Source organism: Cygnus olor, chromosome 23 (genome assembly GCF_009769625.2).
Source record: "Cygnus olor isolate bCygOlo1 chromosome 23, bCygOlo1.pri.v2, whole genome shotgun sequence".
Classification (NCBI taxonomy): Eukaryota; Metazoa; Chordata; class Aves; order Anseriformes; family Anatidae; genus Cygnus; species Cygnus olor.
The window spans coordinates 912,967-932,656 of NC_049191.1; the positions used below are offsets into that span (position 1 = coordinate 912,967).

Genomic DNA, 19,690 nt, shown 5'->3' on the forward strand with positions numbered 1-19,690 from the left:
CTGGTGTCTCCGCAAACAGGCTTGTTATTCTAACGCGAACCGAAGGCTTCTTGGCAGCAGGGGAAATACGAAAACGTTGGGCTAGCGGGAACTATCCGCGCTTTGTGCTGGGCGCGGGGGCCCGCGGCGTGTTTACACAGGGCTCCACGCAGCAGCCGGGCCCCGCGGGGCCGCCCCCAGCCCCACACCGATCCCCGTTTGCCCGCGAGCGGTGCTGCAAGGTGGGGAACGGGGGGAACCTGCACCAACCGTGCACCGCGAAGCCGCCCCATGCACAGGGCTTGACCGGCACCGGGGCACAAATAGGAACTACGGCAGCTCGTGGGACACGAGGTGTGCAAAGCCCCGTCTTAAAATTGAGGTCAAAGAGAGCCAAGCGGCGGATTCGCTCCTTTTCGTCTATAAATAGAGGGCAGGCAGGCAACCTCGATCTCATCAGATCTCCCAACTACACGGCGTGGAACAGGATTAGCGCCGGCAGGGAGGCGGCGGGTGGGAGCGTGGTGCTGTGCCCGTACCTCCGGCGGAGCCACGGGGGGGTCCCAGCACCCAGGGTGCTGAGGATGGGACCAGGACACGCAGAGCTCCCACCCCGCAGCCAGGGCAGCCCCATCCTGCATCCTGCCCGGCCACCCCGTGGCTGTCACAGGATGCTGTGACAGAGGAAGGAGAAACGTTGGAACCAGAGGAAGGCCAACAACCCCTGGGTGCCCCAGGAGAGAGCAGCAGGACCGGCCACGGCCACGCTCCGGCACTGGAGCCCTGCTCCTGCCGTGCGCGGCACCTGAGCACCCGGCCAGGGCTGGACGCGGCCATGCCACAGAAATGGTTTCAGCTCCAGCTGATGCAGGCAGCCCCGTAACGAACCAGGCCTTGAAGTGCAGCCGCAGAGAGGAATTTGGGATTAGAAGAACAGGGGGAGGCAGGGGCCCAGGACCCCCGTTCCCTAGAGACCCGCTCTCTCCCACAGAGAAATTTAATCCCCACTAAAAACCGAGTGAAATAATCCAGTTCCTAGCATTTCTCTGCCTGCTTTGATAAAGCACCAGCACGGCACCAGGCATCAGAGATGGCTGCTGGATCCCAACAGCTCAGCCCAAGCCCTTAAGATGCTCTTAAGAGGGCTCAGCTGGACCTTCCAGGAGCAAAAAGCCATCTCTGGCTCCGCTGGATGTGCTGGGAGCACTACAGAGCCCCAGGGCCCAGCTCCCAGGACTGTCCCCACTGCCACCAGGGCCTGCGGCCGCCTGCCAGCCCCGGCAGGGGACGCGCACGAGCGCTCCCCGCGCGCCCACGCCACTCGCACCCTGGATTTCATCCCTGCTCTGACAAACACCCCGAATGCCATCGCCACCCGGACACTTCACCCCTTGTCCCCGCTCGGCAGGGACATCCCCAGCACAGGGAACTGAAACCCGCTCAGGCCCCCGCCCGCGGTGCCGAGGGCAGATGGTGGCCCCAGCACCCTTATCACCCCCGGCCACCTTGGGCGGCCCCAGCGCGGGGAAACCATCACGTGAGGGGACGAAGGCAAACGGCAACGCGCGGGGACAGCTGCGGGCACCACGCCGGCACCAGGGCAGGGCTCGGCTCGTGCTGCCTGCTCCAATACCCTGTGCCTCCCTCCTGCCAGCAGGGCCACCTCCTTACATCTACAAATCCCTGGTTTTTATGGCAGAAACCCACCAGGTCAGCCTGGGCCTCTGTCCCCCAGCAGAAAGGTCCCAGACGACCCCTCACCAGTCAGTGCAGGAGCAGCAGGAGGGATGGATTCCCCCTCTCCTGCACTCCAAAAGCTTGCAGGGGGCTCATTCCTACACCCCATGCCTCACCCACCATGCTACTGCTGTGTTTGCACGCAGCTGGGACAGGCAGAACCCCTCAGAGCCACTGCCATGGCCGTGTGGCACACAACCAGGGGTGTCACCACTACGAAGGCAGCCAGCGGAGCTGGGAACGCGTCCGGGGGTTTAGGAGCTCAGCAGCAGAAGCAGCACCGCTATTTTGTGGGTACTCTGTTAAACACAGCAGGAGCATCCCCCACAGCCCCTGCTCCCAGCACGTCAAGTCCCGCATGGTGCAGGGCCTCCAGCTCCAGCCGGGCACCTGCAGGCAGCTCCAGCAGCAGCTGCAGACACTGAAGGGCACGAGAAGGTTTCTGCCGGAGGGCTGCTCCCTTCCAGGCAGGTGAGAAAGCACCAAGAGCAGCTCCGGCTGGACCGCAGCCCCCAGACCCAGCACTGCCATCTCCGGGTCCCTTGGCTGCTGGCAGGAGCAGCCCTGCAGGCACAGCTCACACACACGCCGGTATGGGAAGGAGCAGAGGTCCACTCGAGGATGCCCTGCCACGGGGAAAATCTGAGCTCGGTTCCCCTGGGGAAAGCGCGTGCCAACGGCAAGGTCAGATGAAGCAGGGAGATTAGCCCGAGCGCGCGGAGAAGGCCAAGAAGATGCTGGATTTTATCTGGCTGCCAAGTAAACAACAAACTTCTGAGAAAGCGAAACCAGCCGTCGTCATGCCACGGATAAAATTAACCCAGCAATAAATTTGTAATCAAATGGGTTTCCTGAGCCGAGCCCAAGGCTCTCATCACCTTGGGGCCGTGACCGCCTGCTGCCCAGGGAAACCCGAGCCAGGAAGCTCTGAGGCCAGGCGGGGTGACCCACTTTATCCCATCCGCTCCCCAAAATGACCCCGGCTCGAGAGCACGAAGCGCAGCCAAGGAGAAGCCCGTTTCCCTTCCACCCAGGGCCGAGCCGGGGGCAGCCCCCAGCAGCATCCTTTGTCCCCGGCCCAGGGGAAGGGGGGCAGCACCGCACGGTCCCCGTGGGCACGGGGGGGACGGGACGCCCTCCAAGGCCCCCCCTGGGCCGTGGCACGGCTGCTGGCACTCTGCCGGGGGTCAGGGCACTGCACTTGCACACCCAGCATTTACATATGAAACGGCCCCAGCTCCAATATCCGCTGCTGCCTGCACCTCCCTGGGGAGCTGAATAGAGACGGGGGGAGGCAGGGGCTAAGAATCCTCTCCGGCAATAAAACCTTGCTTTCCACCAGCTTTGTCCAAGCCCGCAGCTCGAGGGGAGCCCGCCTGCGGCCGCTTTCGGAACTGAGGAGCGCGCTCAGCCGCAGCCAGCGCCAAAGCATCGCAGCGACGGGCACGCCGCAGCCATCTCCACACCAGCAGAGCCGAGCCCTAACCGCACCCGGGCGTCTGCACAAAGCCTCGTCCACGCTCGGGCGCTTGGGGAAGCGCTCAGCCAGCGCCAGGGGCTGCCTGTGCCACTCGGAGCCTCCTCGCCCCCCGAGGACCCTGACGCCCCCCCCGCCCCTGCGCACAAAGGGGCTCCCTCCCCTCTCCCAGCTCCTGAATTAAAAGCTGCAGAGGGCTGCGGTAGGTGCGGTTGGTGAGAGAAAGCGTGCCGGCATCGCCCCGGAGAGCCCAGCAGACACTGGTGAGATGCAGACAGGGCTTTGGGCAGCACCTGCATAGGGACGAGCTGCCACATCAGCTCCAGCAGCCTCGCAATGACTATTAACAATGTCATCTCGGCTGCTCGGCACGCAACGCTCGCAGACAGGAGGGAAAGTCGCAGAGCTGCAGCTGGAGACAGGGCACAAAACCTCCACAGCCCCAGACCGAGGGCGGGAGCTCGCTGACACCGGGGCTGCCTCATGGGGACACCGTGGGGACACCGCGGGCACCCAAAGCACGGAGCAGATTCTGGCCAACCATGTCTTCCCCTCCATCGCAGCCAAGCCCAGACCCCGAGCAAAAGCCAACCCAGAATTAAGCCAGCAGCGAGGGGCAGACCGCGGGCGGTGGGTAAAGGGAGCAGCCGAGGGGATCGAGGATGAGGCTGCTCCAGCACTGAAGACACGGGGACAAACGTGGCCAGGGGACGGAGCCAGCCGCCTCCCCGGCACGGCGCACAGCGACACCAGCTCCTTTTACATTGATTCCCCGTGCCAGCTGCAGCAAGGCTCACGAAAAATGTATGACGGACGCTGCGCCAGCGTAAGAAAGTGAATTATATTACTCCCGGACACGATAGCTCAGGGCAGCTGTCAGGCACGGAGCAGCCCGGGAGCACCGGGATTAACCCCCTGCACCAGCCCCGCTCGGCGTCGCCGGCAGGAGGGTGGGGAGGCCGCCAGGCGGCCGGGTGACAACTCCCTTGGCTCCCTGCTAAATTAAACATCGAATCGATTCACCTCTGTCGTGCGGCAGGATCAGCTGGTAGAGCCCAGCTGCACCGAGGCAGCGCTGTAAGGAGCAGCAGGTCACTAAGTGTTGTTAGATGACAGGTGACGCCATCCCAGCTGCTTTCTCCTTTCCCCTCCCACGGCGCCGCCCTTCCAGCAGGCGAATCCCAATACCTGCCTGCAGCAGGACGAGGCCAGCTGCGAGTCCCTGAGCAAAAAGCTGCTCCGAGAAAAGGGGGGAAATAAAAAAAAAAAAAGGCTCTTAAGAGCCGCCAGGAGCAGACCACTGGAGGCAGAGGCACCAGGGAAGGTAACATTGCCAGCAGAGAGCAAGGTGCTCTGGGTGGAGGAGCTGCACCAAGACGAAAGCCACCGGATCCACCCCAAACCCCCGGCAGATTCAGGCTCCTGCCGTGCCGCAGCAGAGCCCGCAGCGACACCGAGCCGCCCTCCTGCCCTCAGCCTGCCCGCAGCCAGGGCTCGCTGCCGGCCCGGCCGCCCTGCCAGCCGCCAGCCGCGCGATCAGGTGTTGCAACCAGCTCCCCGGGGAGAGGCAGGGGAAAGCAGAGCGGCAGGGAAAAGGGTTTGGGAATGGAAGAAAAGGGGGGGAAAAAAGGAAAAACAGACAGGTCTGCACGCGGTGCTGCCAGCCCCTACCCGCAGCAAGGTGCCACCACGCACCCACGGCCAGGCGCTGCGGAGACGAGCACCTGCACCCAAGCCACAAGAGCTGCAGTCAGGTCCCTCCCCTCAAAGGGCTGATTTTGAGCTCAATTTCTTTTTCTATTGTTGTTTGCAAATCAGCTTCCACTTCCTGTGCTCAGTACAGTGCTAGGCTAGCCATCACGGCTTGCTTTGTGCCCAGATACGCTGCTAAATGCCCAAAGCAAAGACAAAACAGGGAAGTGAAGCTGAGCCACGGAAAGCACGGCCTCTCCCAGGCGCCTGTCCGCAGAAAGGCCACGTCTGTCTCCACCGGAGCTGGGTACAGCTCAAAGTCCCCGGAGGATGCAACGAGCAGGGCTGTGCCGGAGCCTGAGGAAGGGCAGGGGAGCAGCCAGGACCCCCACGGGCAGCGCCGGGACCCCCATGGGCAGCTCCCCACCCCACCACGGAGCACGGATGCAGCTCGGTAGCAGCTCTGCCCCCCAGTCCGAGGGGTGCTGGCATACCTTTCAGGGTGCTGAGGCCATCCAGGAACTTCTTGTACTTGTCCACGTTCATCGTCCTGCCGGGCTGCCCCGCTGCTCAGCTGGGAGGCATCGGGGCGACGGCACCCTGCAGCCACCCGCGCTCGCCCCGCCGCCGCTGCCCTTTGGCCACCCGTGGCCCAGCCCTGCCTCTCCTTATTCGATGATCTCTGCTCAAACCTCCCCCGGCCGAAGCCACCCCCCTTTTTGCAAATGAGCCGGCAGCTCCCGGCGGGCACCCCGCAGCCGGCTCCCACCACCTGCCCCCCGGGCTGGGGGTCCCGGGGATTGTGTGTCCTGCCGGTATTTCGGGCAAGGAGCTCAGCGCGGCGAGAGCGCTGGGAGGGGAACAAAAAAGCCCTGCAAGACTTGCAGGCAGGACAGCAGCAGACAGGAAAACACCCAGTGAACCACAAACGCCACCTGGGCTGCCCCAAAACCAGGTGCCCCACGAAGCCCCCACGGCGCTGGGCTCCCCGAGGCCTTTGGCCTCGATGCTTTGCTCACACCCGGCCCCGGCTCTCCACGTGCCACAAGGAGCCGCGTGCCACCCGCGACGCGGTTACAAAACCCCAGAGGAGATTTACTTGTTTTAAAAGTTGTGCTGGCAGCACTAACCAGCCCAGCGTGATCCAACAGCAAGGCGGCCGCACACGGTGCCTGCCCCGTGGTGGAAGGGGCCTCCACTGGGAACGGCACTGCTCTTCTGGCAAATTAAGGACTACTAATTTAACGAGAAGCCGTGCTGGGGAGCCCCATCCAAGCACGGGCAGTGCTTTTGGATGTGCCTTTGCTCGGGGAGTTGACACCACCACATCTTGGCGTCCACCAGCAGCAGTGCTGGCTCTGCAAAGCGAGCGGCAGGTGCGCGACACGGGAGGGAGCGGTGGTGAAACGCAGCCCTCGCGGTGGCGGATTGCGTTGTTCTGCTATCACCTGTCCAAAGAGATTTCAGCGGGTTGAGCAAGACCCACCGCACAGCCCTTGTAGGATCTGCCCGGCTGAGGTTTGCCAGGGCCGGCACCTCCCGGCAGGGCTCACACCCAGCGCGGGCGCCCCTGTGCCAAATCCCGGCTCCCCGCCAGCCGCAGCCCGATGTTCGGGGACAGCGCGGGTGCCCGTCCCCAGAGCGAGCAGCACCCTGCGCCGATCCCCACGTCACCCACACCCGTCCATGGAAGCAGTTTGCCCAGCCAGGCGACCACGAGCAGGATGCGGGGACCCGCTGTGCCGGCGGCCCTGCTCCTCGCAGCGCCGCAGACGGACGCGCACCTCTCCAGGGACGGACGCGCACCCGGGCGTATCGGTTTCCTCTCCCAACCAAGCAAGCTCCGAAGGCCAGTTGCCACTTTTGCTCCCGACAGCTGTTTTGTCCAGGAACACAAGAACCAAAATTGCTCCCGGCTCTCCGAGGGGGACGGCGGCCGCGGAAGATGGAGGGCTTGGATTACACCTCTCCCCCTCGGCACAACCTGCACCCACGGCCCCCCACCGCCAGCTCGGCACAGCCAGGGCAGGGGTGATGCCGATTTTGGGGAAGCCCAGGGGATTTATTGACCTGCAGTTGGGACAGGAGCTCATTCATCCTGGCGAGAGGAAGCAGACCTGACCGCCGGTGTGCAGCCACGTGGAACAGCCCATGCACGGCCGTGCCGGGCTCTGCCAAGGATCTCCACGCACAGCTGGAGCCAGAAGCGCTTCATCGGCACCGCGCCTCGACACAGCCTCCACCTGCATGCACACCACGGCCCTCTGCAACCCCCACACCCAGGGACCCCCCGGCTGCCTTCAGGCGGAGCAAGGAGCAGAGTAAAGTTGCTGCAAGAAGCCGAGCTGTCACCACTAAAAATAGCACAATGGAATTTTCCTCTGGGGGAAAAAAAAAAAAAAGAAAAACAACAACAACAAAAAAAGCTGCTTCTTGCTGACAAAGGGGCTGCGAGAAGGGAACCAGGAACACGGGGCAGAAAGCAGGGGTGCAGCCTCCTCCAGGGCCCCGCTGTCCCCAGCCACCCCGCAGAGCCCCTGCTGCCACAGGGGGTCCCCATCCCCTGCAGGCTGCGCGAACGCCCCCCAGCAGCGGCACAAAGCTGCGCCAGCGCTCAGCCACCTTCCCTCCATCACCCCCGTGCCAAGCGCTGAAGCGGGGAACAAAGCCCAGCGAGAGGCAGCAGGCGATGCTGCCAGACCAGCTGCTGAGCGGCCCCGTTTCATTTATTTTCATTTATTTTCATTCCTTCCTGGGAAAGGGGAGAGATCGGACACCAGGCCCAGCAGGCAGGCTGCCGCTCCAAGGGAACACAAACCCCAGGCACAGGAGGGGACGCAGCGGGCTTGGCCACTGCTGTTGATGCCCTGGCTCCTGCCAGCACCCGTGGCTGCGTCCCCAGCCCCGACACCTTTTTTTGTCCTTCTGGGGAGATAAAAGTAGGGGTGAGCCGTGGCAGCCAACCCTAGTGCCTGCATCCTGACCCCATGGGGCTTGCAAGAGGAGGAACGCCGAGTCCCTCTCCTCCCGCCCCGATGGCGTTAAGGAGGAGCAGATCTGACGCCTGCCAGATCCGTTTCCAGCATCCCGGCTCCTCTCCCTGCCGGGAACGCCAGGAATCCCCGGCCCGTGGCGGATCGCTCCAGCTGGCCCGGAGCTGCACGGCCGGCACAGGAGAGCCGCCGGGGACGGAGCACGGAGGGAGCCCCCAGCTCCCGGGACGGCCGCCGTGCCCCAGCTGCCTGCCTGGCCGCGGAATCCCAACCTCTCCAGCCCAACAACTGCCCCTCGCAGCAAGAATCCCAAGCATCCCAAGCAGCCGGAGAGGATGAAATGTCTCCACGTGCAGCGTCTGGAGCCGCCCGCATTGAGACCTTTGCGTGCTGGCCGTCACTGCCAGCCGTGCTCCCGCCGCAGTGCCCGGCGCAGTTTCGCCCCGAGGCGCGCACGAGCCGCCTGCATGTGGGACAGGGACCTGCTGCGGGGCAGAGCGGCTCACACCGGGCCAAAGACGCCGCCAGAGGCAGGGCACAGACGCACGACCCGCTGCAGTGATGGGAACAAGCCCGGGGCATGTTTGTTTTCCTGCAGCAGGAACGTGGCCATCACTGCACGACCGTCACATCACCCAGACGGCCTCCAATCCAGGAACACAGGCTGGCTGTGGCCACGAGCGTGGTGAAGAGGTGTGTCAAGGTGCTACAGCACCGCTCGCCTGCCCGCAGCCCACCTGAGCAGCACCGCTGTGCCCGGCCGGGGCAGCGCAGCCGACAGCCAGGGCCTGGCCTGGCCGGCACGAACGGGAGGAGCTCCCTCTGGGTCGCTGCACGGACGCCTCTGGTAGCAGAACTGCCCAAGGTCAGCGCAAGCTCCGCTGGCGCAGGAGCCCTCGTATCCAGCTTCCCGCAGGGAAAAATAAGCTGCTGGCAAAGGCATTTCTGGAGGGCCAGAACGGCAACCTGCTGCGGACGTTTTACCGCTATTGATAAGAAAAGACAGGAGTTGTACCCTAACTGAGCTGGAGAGAGGCACAGGGGAGGGACGTGGCAGAGGGGGACTTTGCCCTTCTGCCCCCGCGAACAAACGGGTTCAGGGTCTGTGTCCCGGGCAAGCAAGAGAACGGCCAGGAGAGGAGGGAACGAGGTGGTGCGGGGGACACGGAGCGAAACAGCATCCTCTGCCAGCGGGAGGCTGGCAGAGCTTCCCACCCTGAAAAACGCTCCATCGGCCACCGTCCTCAAGGCCTGAGCTGGGGGAAAAACAAGGTACAGGGAGGAGAGGAGACGTGCCCAGGGATGGAAGCAGGACCAGGGCCCCACCACAACAAGGGACAGCTCCTGCCCGTGCCACGAGCGGGGCAGGCAGCGCACGCGGCCCCGTGGCCCCGGGCAGGGGACTGTGAGCGCACCGCAGGGCAGCGGGAGCAAACAGGAAATGAGAAAAAGAGGCAGCCAGGTTTAATTCACAGGGAAACAACAAGGAACAGTCACTGTGCCCTCGCAGAGTCCCAGCCAGCAGCCCAGAACCGACTGATCTGGGTTGCTGATAAAACGGGAAATTAAGGGGCAGGTGGGAACTCCTGGCGCTGCAACGCTGCGCCTCCAGGGACCCAGCGTGCACAAGCTCCTTGTCCCAAGACACACATCCCCTGAAGCTGCAGGCTGCCCCATCACCGTGGCTGGTTCCCTGCTCACACCTCTCCCTGACGGTGAGAGGGCACCAGCCCCCCCTCCGCAAGCAGCACCCCACTCCTCGCCCGAGATCTCGGGGGCCACCTTGCCCAGCAGCTTCCCCACGCCGCCCCTTCCAGGAACCGCGGGGCTTATCTGCCCCAGAGGCAGGGGACACCTCGGACCACATCCGAGGGCTCACCTCGGCACGGCCCCGGCCGGGGACACACCAAATCTGGGGGCCCAGACCCCAGGTCGCCGCCTCGCCCGCAGGAAGCCTGCGCTGGAGATCCCCCGCCCCGGCCCCCGAGCCGGATGGGATTCATCCGCACGCAGAAAACCCCACGACGTGGGCTTGGAAGTGAAACTTCCCAGCTCATTAACACAAACATCCTCTGCACACGCTGCCTTCTGGAGGGAGCGCTCCCCAACAGGGCTTCCCCCCCCCAGCCTGGAGCCGTTTGCACATCCCCAAGCCCTGGCTGCAGGCCCGGTCCCCCCAGACAAGCCAGGGCAGTGCTGAGACATCAAATCTGGGGCTTCCAGCAAGGCTGGAGGAAGGAAGGAAGGAAGGAAGAGGAGCTGGAGGCCAGCACTCTGCACACGCTGCAAGCCCAGCTGCTGGGGACGTGGGACATGGACCTCCAGGGCAGCACCGGGCAGGGACCAGGTGCCCTCGGGGACAGGGGTGCAGGGATCAGGACCACCGAGCGCACAGAGCAAGGGCAGCACGCTCCTGCTCGCCCAGCAGCACCCGGCAAGGAGGGGAGCCGGTGCACACATCCTGCCCGCTGAGCCCCGCTGTGCACGGCCGCGCTGGGCAGGGACACGCAGCGCAGGGGACGGGAGGCCCAGCCCCGTAATTACGGCTCCCACCACTCCCCAGCCATCACACCCACCGCCGCCGCCCCTCCTCGCCCCGCGGGCGGCTCTTGCCTCACCTGCCCTGCAAAACAGAGCCGAGCTGCCAGGATCCGGCCCTGCCGCGGATCCCCACGAGGCGCTGGGCGCCGTGAGCCCCACAACCCCCGCACCATTTTAAAGACCCGCCGAGAGGCACGGAGCCGGCACCAGGCATCAGCCGGCCCTGCCCTCGTGCTCCCCGCCACGGGCACGCGGCAGGGGCTGCTGGCAGAAACAGCCCCCGGGGAATATTAACGAGGATGCGTTTTGCTCCTTCCTCGGGATGCCATGGGTGCAAGCCGACAGCGCCCCGGTCATCCCCACCGAACCGCGGTGCCGGCGGTCACAGCCCCTGCCCAGGGCTCAGACCAGGGGCTTCAGCTCACCCCACCACCACCGCAGCACTGAGCAGAGCCCCACGGCTCAGGAGGAGCTGGAGTGCGCCCGCAGAGCCAGGAGGGACTGGGAACCGACCTCCCCCAGTGTCTCCACAGGGCGGATTTTATCTGTTTTAGGTGCGTACAAAGGGATCAATCACCCCGGTATTCAAACAATGCTGTTAGAACACTTCCAGGAATGAGCAGAGAAAAAAAAAATCCTCTTTTTATGCTTCTCCCTGGGAGACCGGAGCGGTTTCTTCCTGCTGGCATCAGCCCTGGTATGTCCATTGCAGTCTAAACTTAGTTGACACGAACGAGACCAGCCTGGGAAGGAGCTTGGCCGCAGACCAGCAGACGGAGGTCGGAGATCTCAGCCTTACCGAAGCCGAGCCGAGGAGGAAAAGGCTCCAAGGCAAACTGACACAAACGGTGCCACGACACCTAAAAAAGGAGCAAGAAAACACTTTGGGCTGCTCTCTGAGCGCCCCGGCCTCCGCAGTCCCTCCAACCTGCTGCTGAAATGAGAGCAAAGGCTCCCTGCGCCAGGTACCGGCGCGGCACGTCCTCGCCCCCAGCGGCGCCCGTGCCGGAGGTGACCGCAGCGGTGACCGCAGCGCTGCCGCCCCATGCTGGCGGCGACGGCCCCGGGCTCCCCGGGGTGTTTCTCCCCGGACCAGCAGCAGTTCCCCTGGAAAACGGCAGAGAAGCAGCGAGGAGCATCCGGCAGCCCCCCCATGCCCCACGGCAGCGCTCAGCCCGGCTCGCAGAGCCACGGCCGTGGCTTCTGAGCAGGGCGACATGAATTGACACAATTTCAATCGCTGCCATCCGCGTGGAACAGGCTCTGGGGACGGGGGCCGGCCGCAGGAGGGAGGCCACGAGCCTCCCGGCCAAGCGAGCCTCCGCCAGGCACGGGAGAGGAGCTCGGGAGGCGCCGTCACGTGCCGGCGATGACGGTGACTCCACTGCAAAGGCAGCAGAAACCTGGCCAGGCAAGGCAGGGTGGGTCCTGCCACCAGAAAAACCACCAGCTTCATTTCCCTGTTGTCCAAAACAAACGCGAGCAAAACAGCATCTTGCACCACGAGCCCGGGTTCCACCTCAGCCACAGACACGAACCGCGCGGGCAGGCGGCTCCAGCCAGCCCGGCAGCAGCCCAGGCACCGCGCCACCTCCCTGAGACCCCCTGGGTGTCCGGCCCCCCTCAGCACCAGGGAGGCCGGCACCTCCCTGTGCCTCCCAAAACAGAGTCATCGGGTCCAGTGGTGGAAATCTAATGGGCCCAGGGCAGCCGGAGCACTTCGGGAAGGGCCCAGGGAAGCAGCACAGGAGGACACGCGGACAGCACACAATGGAGCTGCCCACAGCAGCACCCTCAGCCGGGCGGCAGCGCCCAACCTCCCCCTCCCGGGCGATGGAGAGGAAGAAGAAGGGCTTCCTCCCGCAGCGAGGACTCACCGCCACGCCACCCGTCCCGCCGGGGCGCTGGCAGGCTGCGGAGACCTCGTGCAACCCGCTCATCACCACCAAGGAATGATGTTTATCTTAGCACAACGGCATCGCAACGGCAGCTGCCCCGCGGCAGGACGCGGCCCCGCGCAGCGACGCAGGTGGTCGTGGTGCTGATCCCCGCTGCCAGGAGCACTGCCTCCGGCCCGAGACCCCCACACTGGTGGGTAGGCAAGACCTGGACATACGACCTTCAGTTACGTTTCATGTAGCAGAAGATAAGACTACTGGGGAAAAAAAGAGCTGCTTTGGAGATGGCCCGGAGCAGCCGGGCTGCCTGCCACAAGGAGGGCTCCAACGCGCTCTGCTTCATCCACGCCAAGGTCCTGCCCCTGCTCTCCTCCAGCCCCGGGGCAGACGTCCCCTCCCTCGCACCAAGTGAGCTCACACGGACGTGCTGACACGCCACCACTGCTGCCCCCGTGCAAACACGTCGGGCCACACGCGTGGCACCGCGGAGATGGAAGAGAAGGCAAAGACGGGTGGGAAGGGGATTCCCTGATGCTAACTGCAAACCTCTACCTCCGACCCCCCAAATCAGTTAATTATTTGGAAGAAAGGATCTCACCAGGGTTGATTAGTTAATGGTTAAAGTGCTCTGAGCACTGAAAGCACGACCCATACCTGCACGGGGCTGGCAGCACCGCCCGCAGCCTGTGCTGCTGGCAGGCTCTGGGGCTGCTGCCCATGGGGCCGCGCTCGGCCTCACGATTTCCTGCAGGGACGCGGCGTGCCTGCGCCCTCCTGCCAAACACGGGGACGTGGCGTGTGCTGGGAACAGAGGCCAAGCCTGGACACCGAGCCACACGACATGCCGGGCACCCGCGGGGAGACGGGCCAGGGCTTTCCCTCCTGCTCGGAGCCCTCGACCTGCTCCGCCACCGCGGCAGCATCCCAGGGACTGACCCGTCCCCAAAACCTCCGCCACCACTCCCTGCTTCAGCTGGGAGGCGCGACGCTGGGAGTGCTGCACCGCAGCCGCCGCCGCCTGCACCGTTCTCACGGGCACCGTCAGCAGCGCCGCTGCACGTCCTGGCATGTGCCACAGCATCACCATCCAGCGATGAGGCAAGCGGGGCTGGGAGCCGCGCCACGCCGAGCCTCCAGGGTGCGGCCCCGCCGCGCTGGGACGCTCACCGCTGGCTCTCGGCAGAGCCCCAGGTCCCAGAGGTGTCCCGTGTGAGCCCCAGGAAGCTCAGCTTTTTCAGCTACAGGTGCCTGGATCCGTGCAGGACAGCACAGCTCAGGCGGTGTGCTCTCCCCGAGGACGCGGCGCACCCCAGGGTGCCAAGGCTTCGCAGCGCACTGCGAGGAGGCACCCGAGCCCACGCAGCCCCCGGCTCCTGCTCTGCTTCCCGGCCCCGTTCCATCCGCCCCCGCCGGGGACTGGGGCACCACCAGGGCGGGCAGAGCCCCCCGCAGCAGCACGGAGCCGTGCCCCCGCGCAGCGCCCACGCTGCTGATGCCAGCCTCTTCCACCAACCTGCGCGGGAGCAGTCCGGCTGCGAGCAGCGGCGCTGAAGCAGAACACCTACCTGACACCCAAATCACGCTCAGCATCTCGTCTGCCTACAGTGGGAGTCTGATAAAGAAAGAAATCGCGGGGATCTGCCATCTGGTTAACCCCTGCTCTTCAGCTCGAGACGAGCTCTGTAGCTGGGAAACCAGCGCCCACCGCACCAGCTCCGGGACCCTCCCCGGTCTGGCTCTAAGCAGAGGCCCCACTGCTCAGATTCATTTTTAAAGCTGGTTTTTAACCAAACAGCTCCACTCACAGAGGTGACCCCCGCACATTTCAGCGGCTCTCACTGCAGCTCCCAGCTTGAGCAAGGCCACACATCTTCCCCGTGCTCCCACCCCAAGGGTCAGTGCTGGCAGCACTGGGTCCTGTGCATGGTGGCCCTCCATGCCCGGCCCGTTTCAGCGCCTGCTCTCCGTTCCTGCGGGATTAGCAGGACGGGAGGACGAGCCAGTGGAAAGCTTGTTCTGGGCAGGAAAAACCGAACCCCTCACAGGACTGCAGTGGGGGAGCGGGGAAGAGGCAGCGCCTCCAGCAGCCCGGAGCCAACAGCCCCAACCTAATGCTCCCGGCCGGCCCCACAGCGAGCGCGGGATGTCCCGGGAGAGCCGGGAGCTGGGAAGGGGCAGAGGACAGCTTTCATCCAGCATAAACACTCACTTCCCCTGCGCTGAATGGGCTCCATAAACAAGACCACAAGCAATACCAGCAGGGCATTTCCAGGCGACTACCGGCTTCCTACAGCCGGCACAGCGACCGCAGCAGCCTGGAGAAGGTTCTCCCCTTGCCACGGGAGCATCGCTGCTGAGTGCGGCCACCGACGGCCGGAGCAAGGTGCGGCGCTGGGGGACGGCGAGCAGGGACACAGCACTGCCAGCCCCTGGTGCTGCAGCTGGCCCAGGGCGCACGGTGCTGCGATTTCGTTTTCTCTTTTGGAACTCGGGAGAAGCGATGCGAGGAGTGATGTGGAGCAGAGCCCAGGGCGTCAGCGCACCCTTCCCACCCCAGCCCCAGCTCCCTGCGCTGCCCTCAGCAGCTCCACGCGGCGCCTGGCCACCCCACAGGGGTTTTTTTCTGAACACAGGTTCATAACGCACCTGGACGGGCCAGGTCACGTCACCCAGCGCCTTCCCAATCCCAGACGCCACAAGGGGCTTTCTTTCATTCCCCGCTCCCCATGGAAGCGGAGACCCCACACCGCGCCCACCCAGGGACGTTTCAGTGGCACCCCCCAAACCGGGGGAGTCCATCACTCCCCTTTCTCTGCGTGCAAGAAGGAAAAGGAAAGGCACGCAGCGAGCACCCAGTCCTCGGGGATGGCGCTTTAGGAGCCCCGGCTGCTCCCCTTGGAGCAGAACGGCGCCGAGCGGGGCGCTGGGAGCCGGCCCCCCCCCGAGCAGCCCCCTGCACGACCAGGGCAGAAGCAGCGCTGCCGCCAAGGAGAGCGCCCGCAGCTCCCCGCAGCCGCCAAAAGCGCACACTCACCGCCCGCACCAGCCGGCCCCGCGCCCCCCGCGCCCCCACGAGTGGGACCCGGGGACACCGGGGGGGGGGGGGTCCCTGTGCCCCGGGGGGAGGGGTCCCGGTACCCCCGGGGGGACCGGAGGGGGGTTGGACCCCGTGCTCCGCTCGCAGGGCACGGGGCCCCCAGCACCGCACCCCACGCGGGGAGCCCCACGAGCGGGGCCCGGGACCCACGGGCAGCCCACGCGGGAGCGCGGAGCCCCGGGGCTGCTCCCACCGGGCACGAACCGGGGGCACCGAGTGGGACGGGGGGGGGCCGTAGGGGTTCGGCCCCCCCCCGGAGCACCCCGTCGCCGCATCCCCCCGCAGCCCGGCCGGGCACCGCGGCCGCCCCGGTCCGGTTCTGCCCCCGCCGCGAGCCCGTGTCCGGGCCGCCCGCCGCCGCCGCCGCCCGCCGGGGCCGCACCTTTGTAGCGCTCCAGCACGTCCTCGTAGGCCTGCTCGAACTCCTTCTCCTGGCTGCGGTTGGCCGGGAGCAGCCCCGGCACGTAGCCGGCCCCGGCCATGGCGGCCTTTGTGCCGCCGCCCCCCGAGCAGCTCCCGGCGCCGCGGCCGCCGCCGCTCTGCCCGGCCCCGCTTCCGCCCCGCGCCGCCGCCGCGCCCCGCCCCGCCGCCGAGGCCACGCCCCCAGCGCCGCGGCCACGCCCCGCCAGACGGGCCACGCCCCCTCGTCTGGCCACGCCCATCGCCTGGGTGGCCACGCCCCTCCCGTCCCGCCCCGCCGGTGGCGGCGCCGGTACCGGCACCGCCGCGCCCCCTGGCGGCCGCACCGGGCATCCGGCAGCGCCCCCCACGGGGCACCGCGCCCGGCGCCTCCTCCCAGTGCTCCCAGTGCTCCCAGCGCAATGCGTCCCAGCGCCTCCCAGAGCACTAAGGGCACCGCGCCCAGTGCCTCCCAGTGCGCCCAGTGCCTCCCAGTGCGCCAAGGGCACCATGCCCAGTGCCTCCCAGTGCGATGCATCCCAGTGCCTCCCAGCACCACCCAGTGCTCCCAGAGCACCAAGGGCACTGTCTTAGCGTCTCCCAGTGCACTCAGAGTGATGCGTCCCAGTGCCTCCCAGTGCCTCCCAGTGCACCAAGGGTGCACCGCACCCGGTGTCTCCCAGTGCCTCCCAGTGCACCCAGAGCAATGCACCCCAGAGCCTCCCAGTGAACCAGGAGCGATGCATCCCCGTGCACCAAAGGCACTGTGTTCCAGTACCTCCCAGAACCCTGTCTCCCAGTGCCTCCCAGTACACCAACAGCACTGCATCCCAGTGCCCCCCAGTGCCTCCCATGCACCCAGGGCACACCCCGCAGCCAGGCCCCGTGCTCGGGGCGTTCCATGGGCACCCCCAGCCCCCCGGCGCCCCCAGCCCCGCTCAGGCCGCCAGGCACCGCCACCGCCCTCACCACGAGGCCGGATCCGGCCCCCCGGCAGCCCTGCCCCCCCTGCCCCCCCCCCCCCCAGCCTGCTGGGGCAAATCCCGGCCTTTTTTGGCCGCCGCAAGATGTTGCTTTTTCGCCCTGGCTGCGCTGTTCCCATGGCAACCGGTGCAGCAGCCAGCTGGGTAACCACGGCGACGAGAAAAGCCCCTTCCCACAGCCCTGACATCACCGCGGGTCCCCGCCACCGCCCAGGCACCCCCAGGACCCCCGGCGGCACCCCTGGGTGCCGAGGGTCCGCACCCCACATCTCTATGGGGCCGGCACCGCAGCGCCGGCCACCAGCGTCCCCCCCGGCCCTGGCTGCCAAAACCTCAGCCCCAGTGGGGCCAAACCCCGCCAGCTGCCCCCAGGTCCGGGGGGGGGGGGGGTCCCCTGGGGCTGTACCCCCCCTGTGCCATCCTCCCCGTCCGTCCCCAGGGGATGGCGGCGTCCCCGCCCCGCTCCCAAACGGGCACGGCGGCGGCTCCGAGCGCTGGTGAAACGCGGCCGTCGCCGCGGCGCTCTCGTTAGCGGGGGCAATTAGCGGTGTGCCCGGCACCGGGCACTGCCGCCGTGGGGAGCGGGCCCCAAACCCTGGTGGCGGGGCTGCCTCGGAGCCCCCCGTGGTGCAAAACGCCCGTGGGCAGCACGCGGGGCAGCGGCTCGGGGCGACGCACGGCCGGGCCCCGGCCGAATGGGAACGTCCCCGCGGGTGGCATCCGCCTGTCCTGGAACCGGGGACGGGCACGGCCTCAGCGGGGCAGCGGGCACCGCTGCTCCTGTCCCTCCCGGTCCCCCCGGCGGGGAACGTTCCCGCACCCCCGAGCACCCCGTGCCGACGCCCACGGACGTTTCCCCTCGCGAAGCCGAGGCGCTGCACGTGCTGGCACGGCCGCCGTCGGGCTCCAGGGACGCCCCCGAGCGACCGAGGGCTCGGAGGAGCCTCTCCAAACGCCCTCCTGGGCCTGCACGGAGCAGCGAGCGCCCGCAGTGCCGCTGCCATCGCCCGCTCGTCTGACTGCTCGCCCCCAGCAGCACCCAGCATCGCCCAGCAGCACCCAACAGCACCCGGCATCGCCCAACTGCACCCGGCATCGCCCAGTATCACCCAGCATGGCCCAGTATCACCCAGCAGCACCCAACAGCACCCAGCAGCACCCAACGGCACCCAGCAGCACCCAACAGCACCCAGCATCGCCCAGTACCACCCGGCACGGCCCAGTATCACCCAGCAGCACCCAACAGCACCCAGCAGCACCCAACGGCACCCAGCAGCACCCAACGGCACCCAGCATCGCCCAGTACCACCCGGCACGGCCCAGTATCACCCAGCAGCACCCAGCACCACTCCAGACTCACACAAGCAAACCCACAAGCAGAACACGACCCCCGGCAGGACCAAGGGCAAACACATTTAGGACGGCAGCGCCGTTTCCTTGACACGCAGCCCCCTCCCCAACGTCCCCCCCCAGGAAGGACACACGGACAGGCGCCCCCAGCCCCACCCCAGCCCCTGGCAGCCCCCGCTGGCCGCCCCCTCCCCGGGGCACGGCTGCGTCCCCAATTCCTTGGCCCCGCTGCCAGAGGGGACGCTGTGAGCACCCGGCCCCCCCGTTGGCGAAGAGGCCAGCAGGACGGGCAGCGGCGGTGCCACCACACGTCCCCCAGGGCACACACAGGTGGTGCCACCGCAGCCAGCCCGGAGCCCGCGAGAAGCGAATTGTCACAGCGTGTCCCCAGCACTGCCCGGGGGGCCCCGAGGACGCGGACGGGAGGAGCCAGCGGGACAGAGGGGGCAGCCTGGGATCCGTCCCCGCTGCTGTGTCCCCCCTGTCCTTTCCACGTGCCCTCCGCAGGTCACCCAGCGGCCGGGGCCAGCTGCTGTCCCCAGCCCCGCTCCCGCGTGTCCCCAAAGGGGGGCCAGAGCCCCCTGGGGGCACAGGTGCTGGGGCGAGCGCCGCGCCGCGGGCGTCCCACTGAATAATGCAGGGATCCGAATCAATATTTCGGCTCGTTTGCAAACCCGGTGACACAAAACTGTCTCCAACTCTTTCTTCCCCGGCTCAGCGCTGTCTGGCTGCACCTCCCGAGTTATTTTTAATGGGAAATCTGCGTGAGACCGGGTTTTGTGACATCCCCTCGCTTTTAATCACAGGCTGGATCGACCCAGCGTGACGACAAGCGCTCGGCATCCTGGGCAGCCCGGCGGCGAGCTCGGCTGCGCCCGCAGCACCCTGAGGGTGCTGAGCCCCGGCAGGACGGGGCCTTTGGGGGAGCAGGACCCCGGCGTGGGCAGCGCCCGTGCGGGAATGGTGCCGGTTCGGGCACTGCGGGTGCTGCGGGTGCTCGGTGCCGGCAGCGCTGGCGTTTGGGGCAGCGCCTGGCCGCACCCTGCGCATTTGCTTCCCCCCATCCCCAGACGGCGCGTTTGGGAGCCCTCATTTGAATCAACTGGTTCTTCCTGCCCGGAGCCGCGCGGCGGGAGCCTGAGCAGCACCGGCGGCACGGCCGGGGCCACCCGCACACGTGTGCACGCACACGGCCGTGTCCGCGCCGGGCAGGCAGCGAGCGTCCCGTGACGGGGAGCCCAGTGCTGGGGCCACTCGTTGCGGGGGGTTGGGGGGTGCTCGCCCCTTCTTGTGCTCCTCCACAGGCAGATCAAAGCTGGGCCCTGGGGTTTCCTTGGGGCGACAGCCGGGAAGGGCCCAGCCAGGGCTCCCTGGAGGGGGCCGGGTGCTGCCAGTGTCCCAGGCGAGGCTCCCAGTGTCCTTGTCCCCAGTGCAGGGGTCCCACGACATCGGGTGTCCCTGTGACCGTGGCGCCGGGGCTGCCGATGGGCACCGTGGCGAAGGAGCAGGCGCAGCTCTCAGCCAAACCCCGCCAGCAGCCGGGA

At 66.8% G+C, this 19,690-nt stretch overlaps 1 protein-coding gene across 12 annotated transcripts in view; it reads right to left on the reverse strand.

Moving 5' to 3' along the window:
* MACF1 (microtubule actin crosslinking factor 1) overlaps window positions 1-19,690 on the reverse strand; it is a 143,068-nt gene that overhangs the window by 122,573 nt on the left and 805 nt on the right. Inside the window, exon 1 of one of the 12 annotated variants that reach the window (XM_040535279.1) lies at window positions 15,797-15,973. The exons of the other annotated variants lie outside the window; for them this stretch is intronic. Coding sequence (XP_040391213.1) covers window positions 15,797-15,896 — 100 coding nt within the window. The 5' untranslated portion in view covers window positions 15,897-15,973. Of the gene's footprint in view, window positions 1-15,796; window positions 15,974-19,690 lie in introns of those variants that run through there. 12 annotated transcript variants of the gene reach the window in all.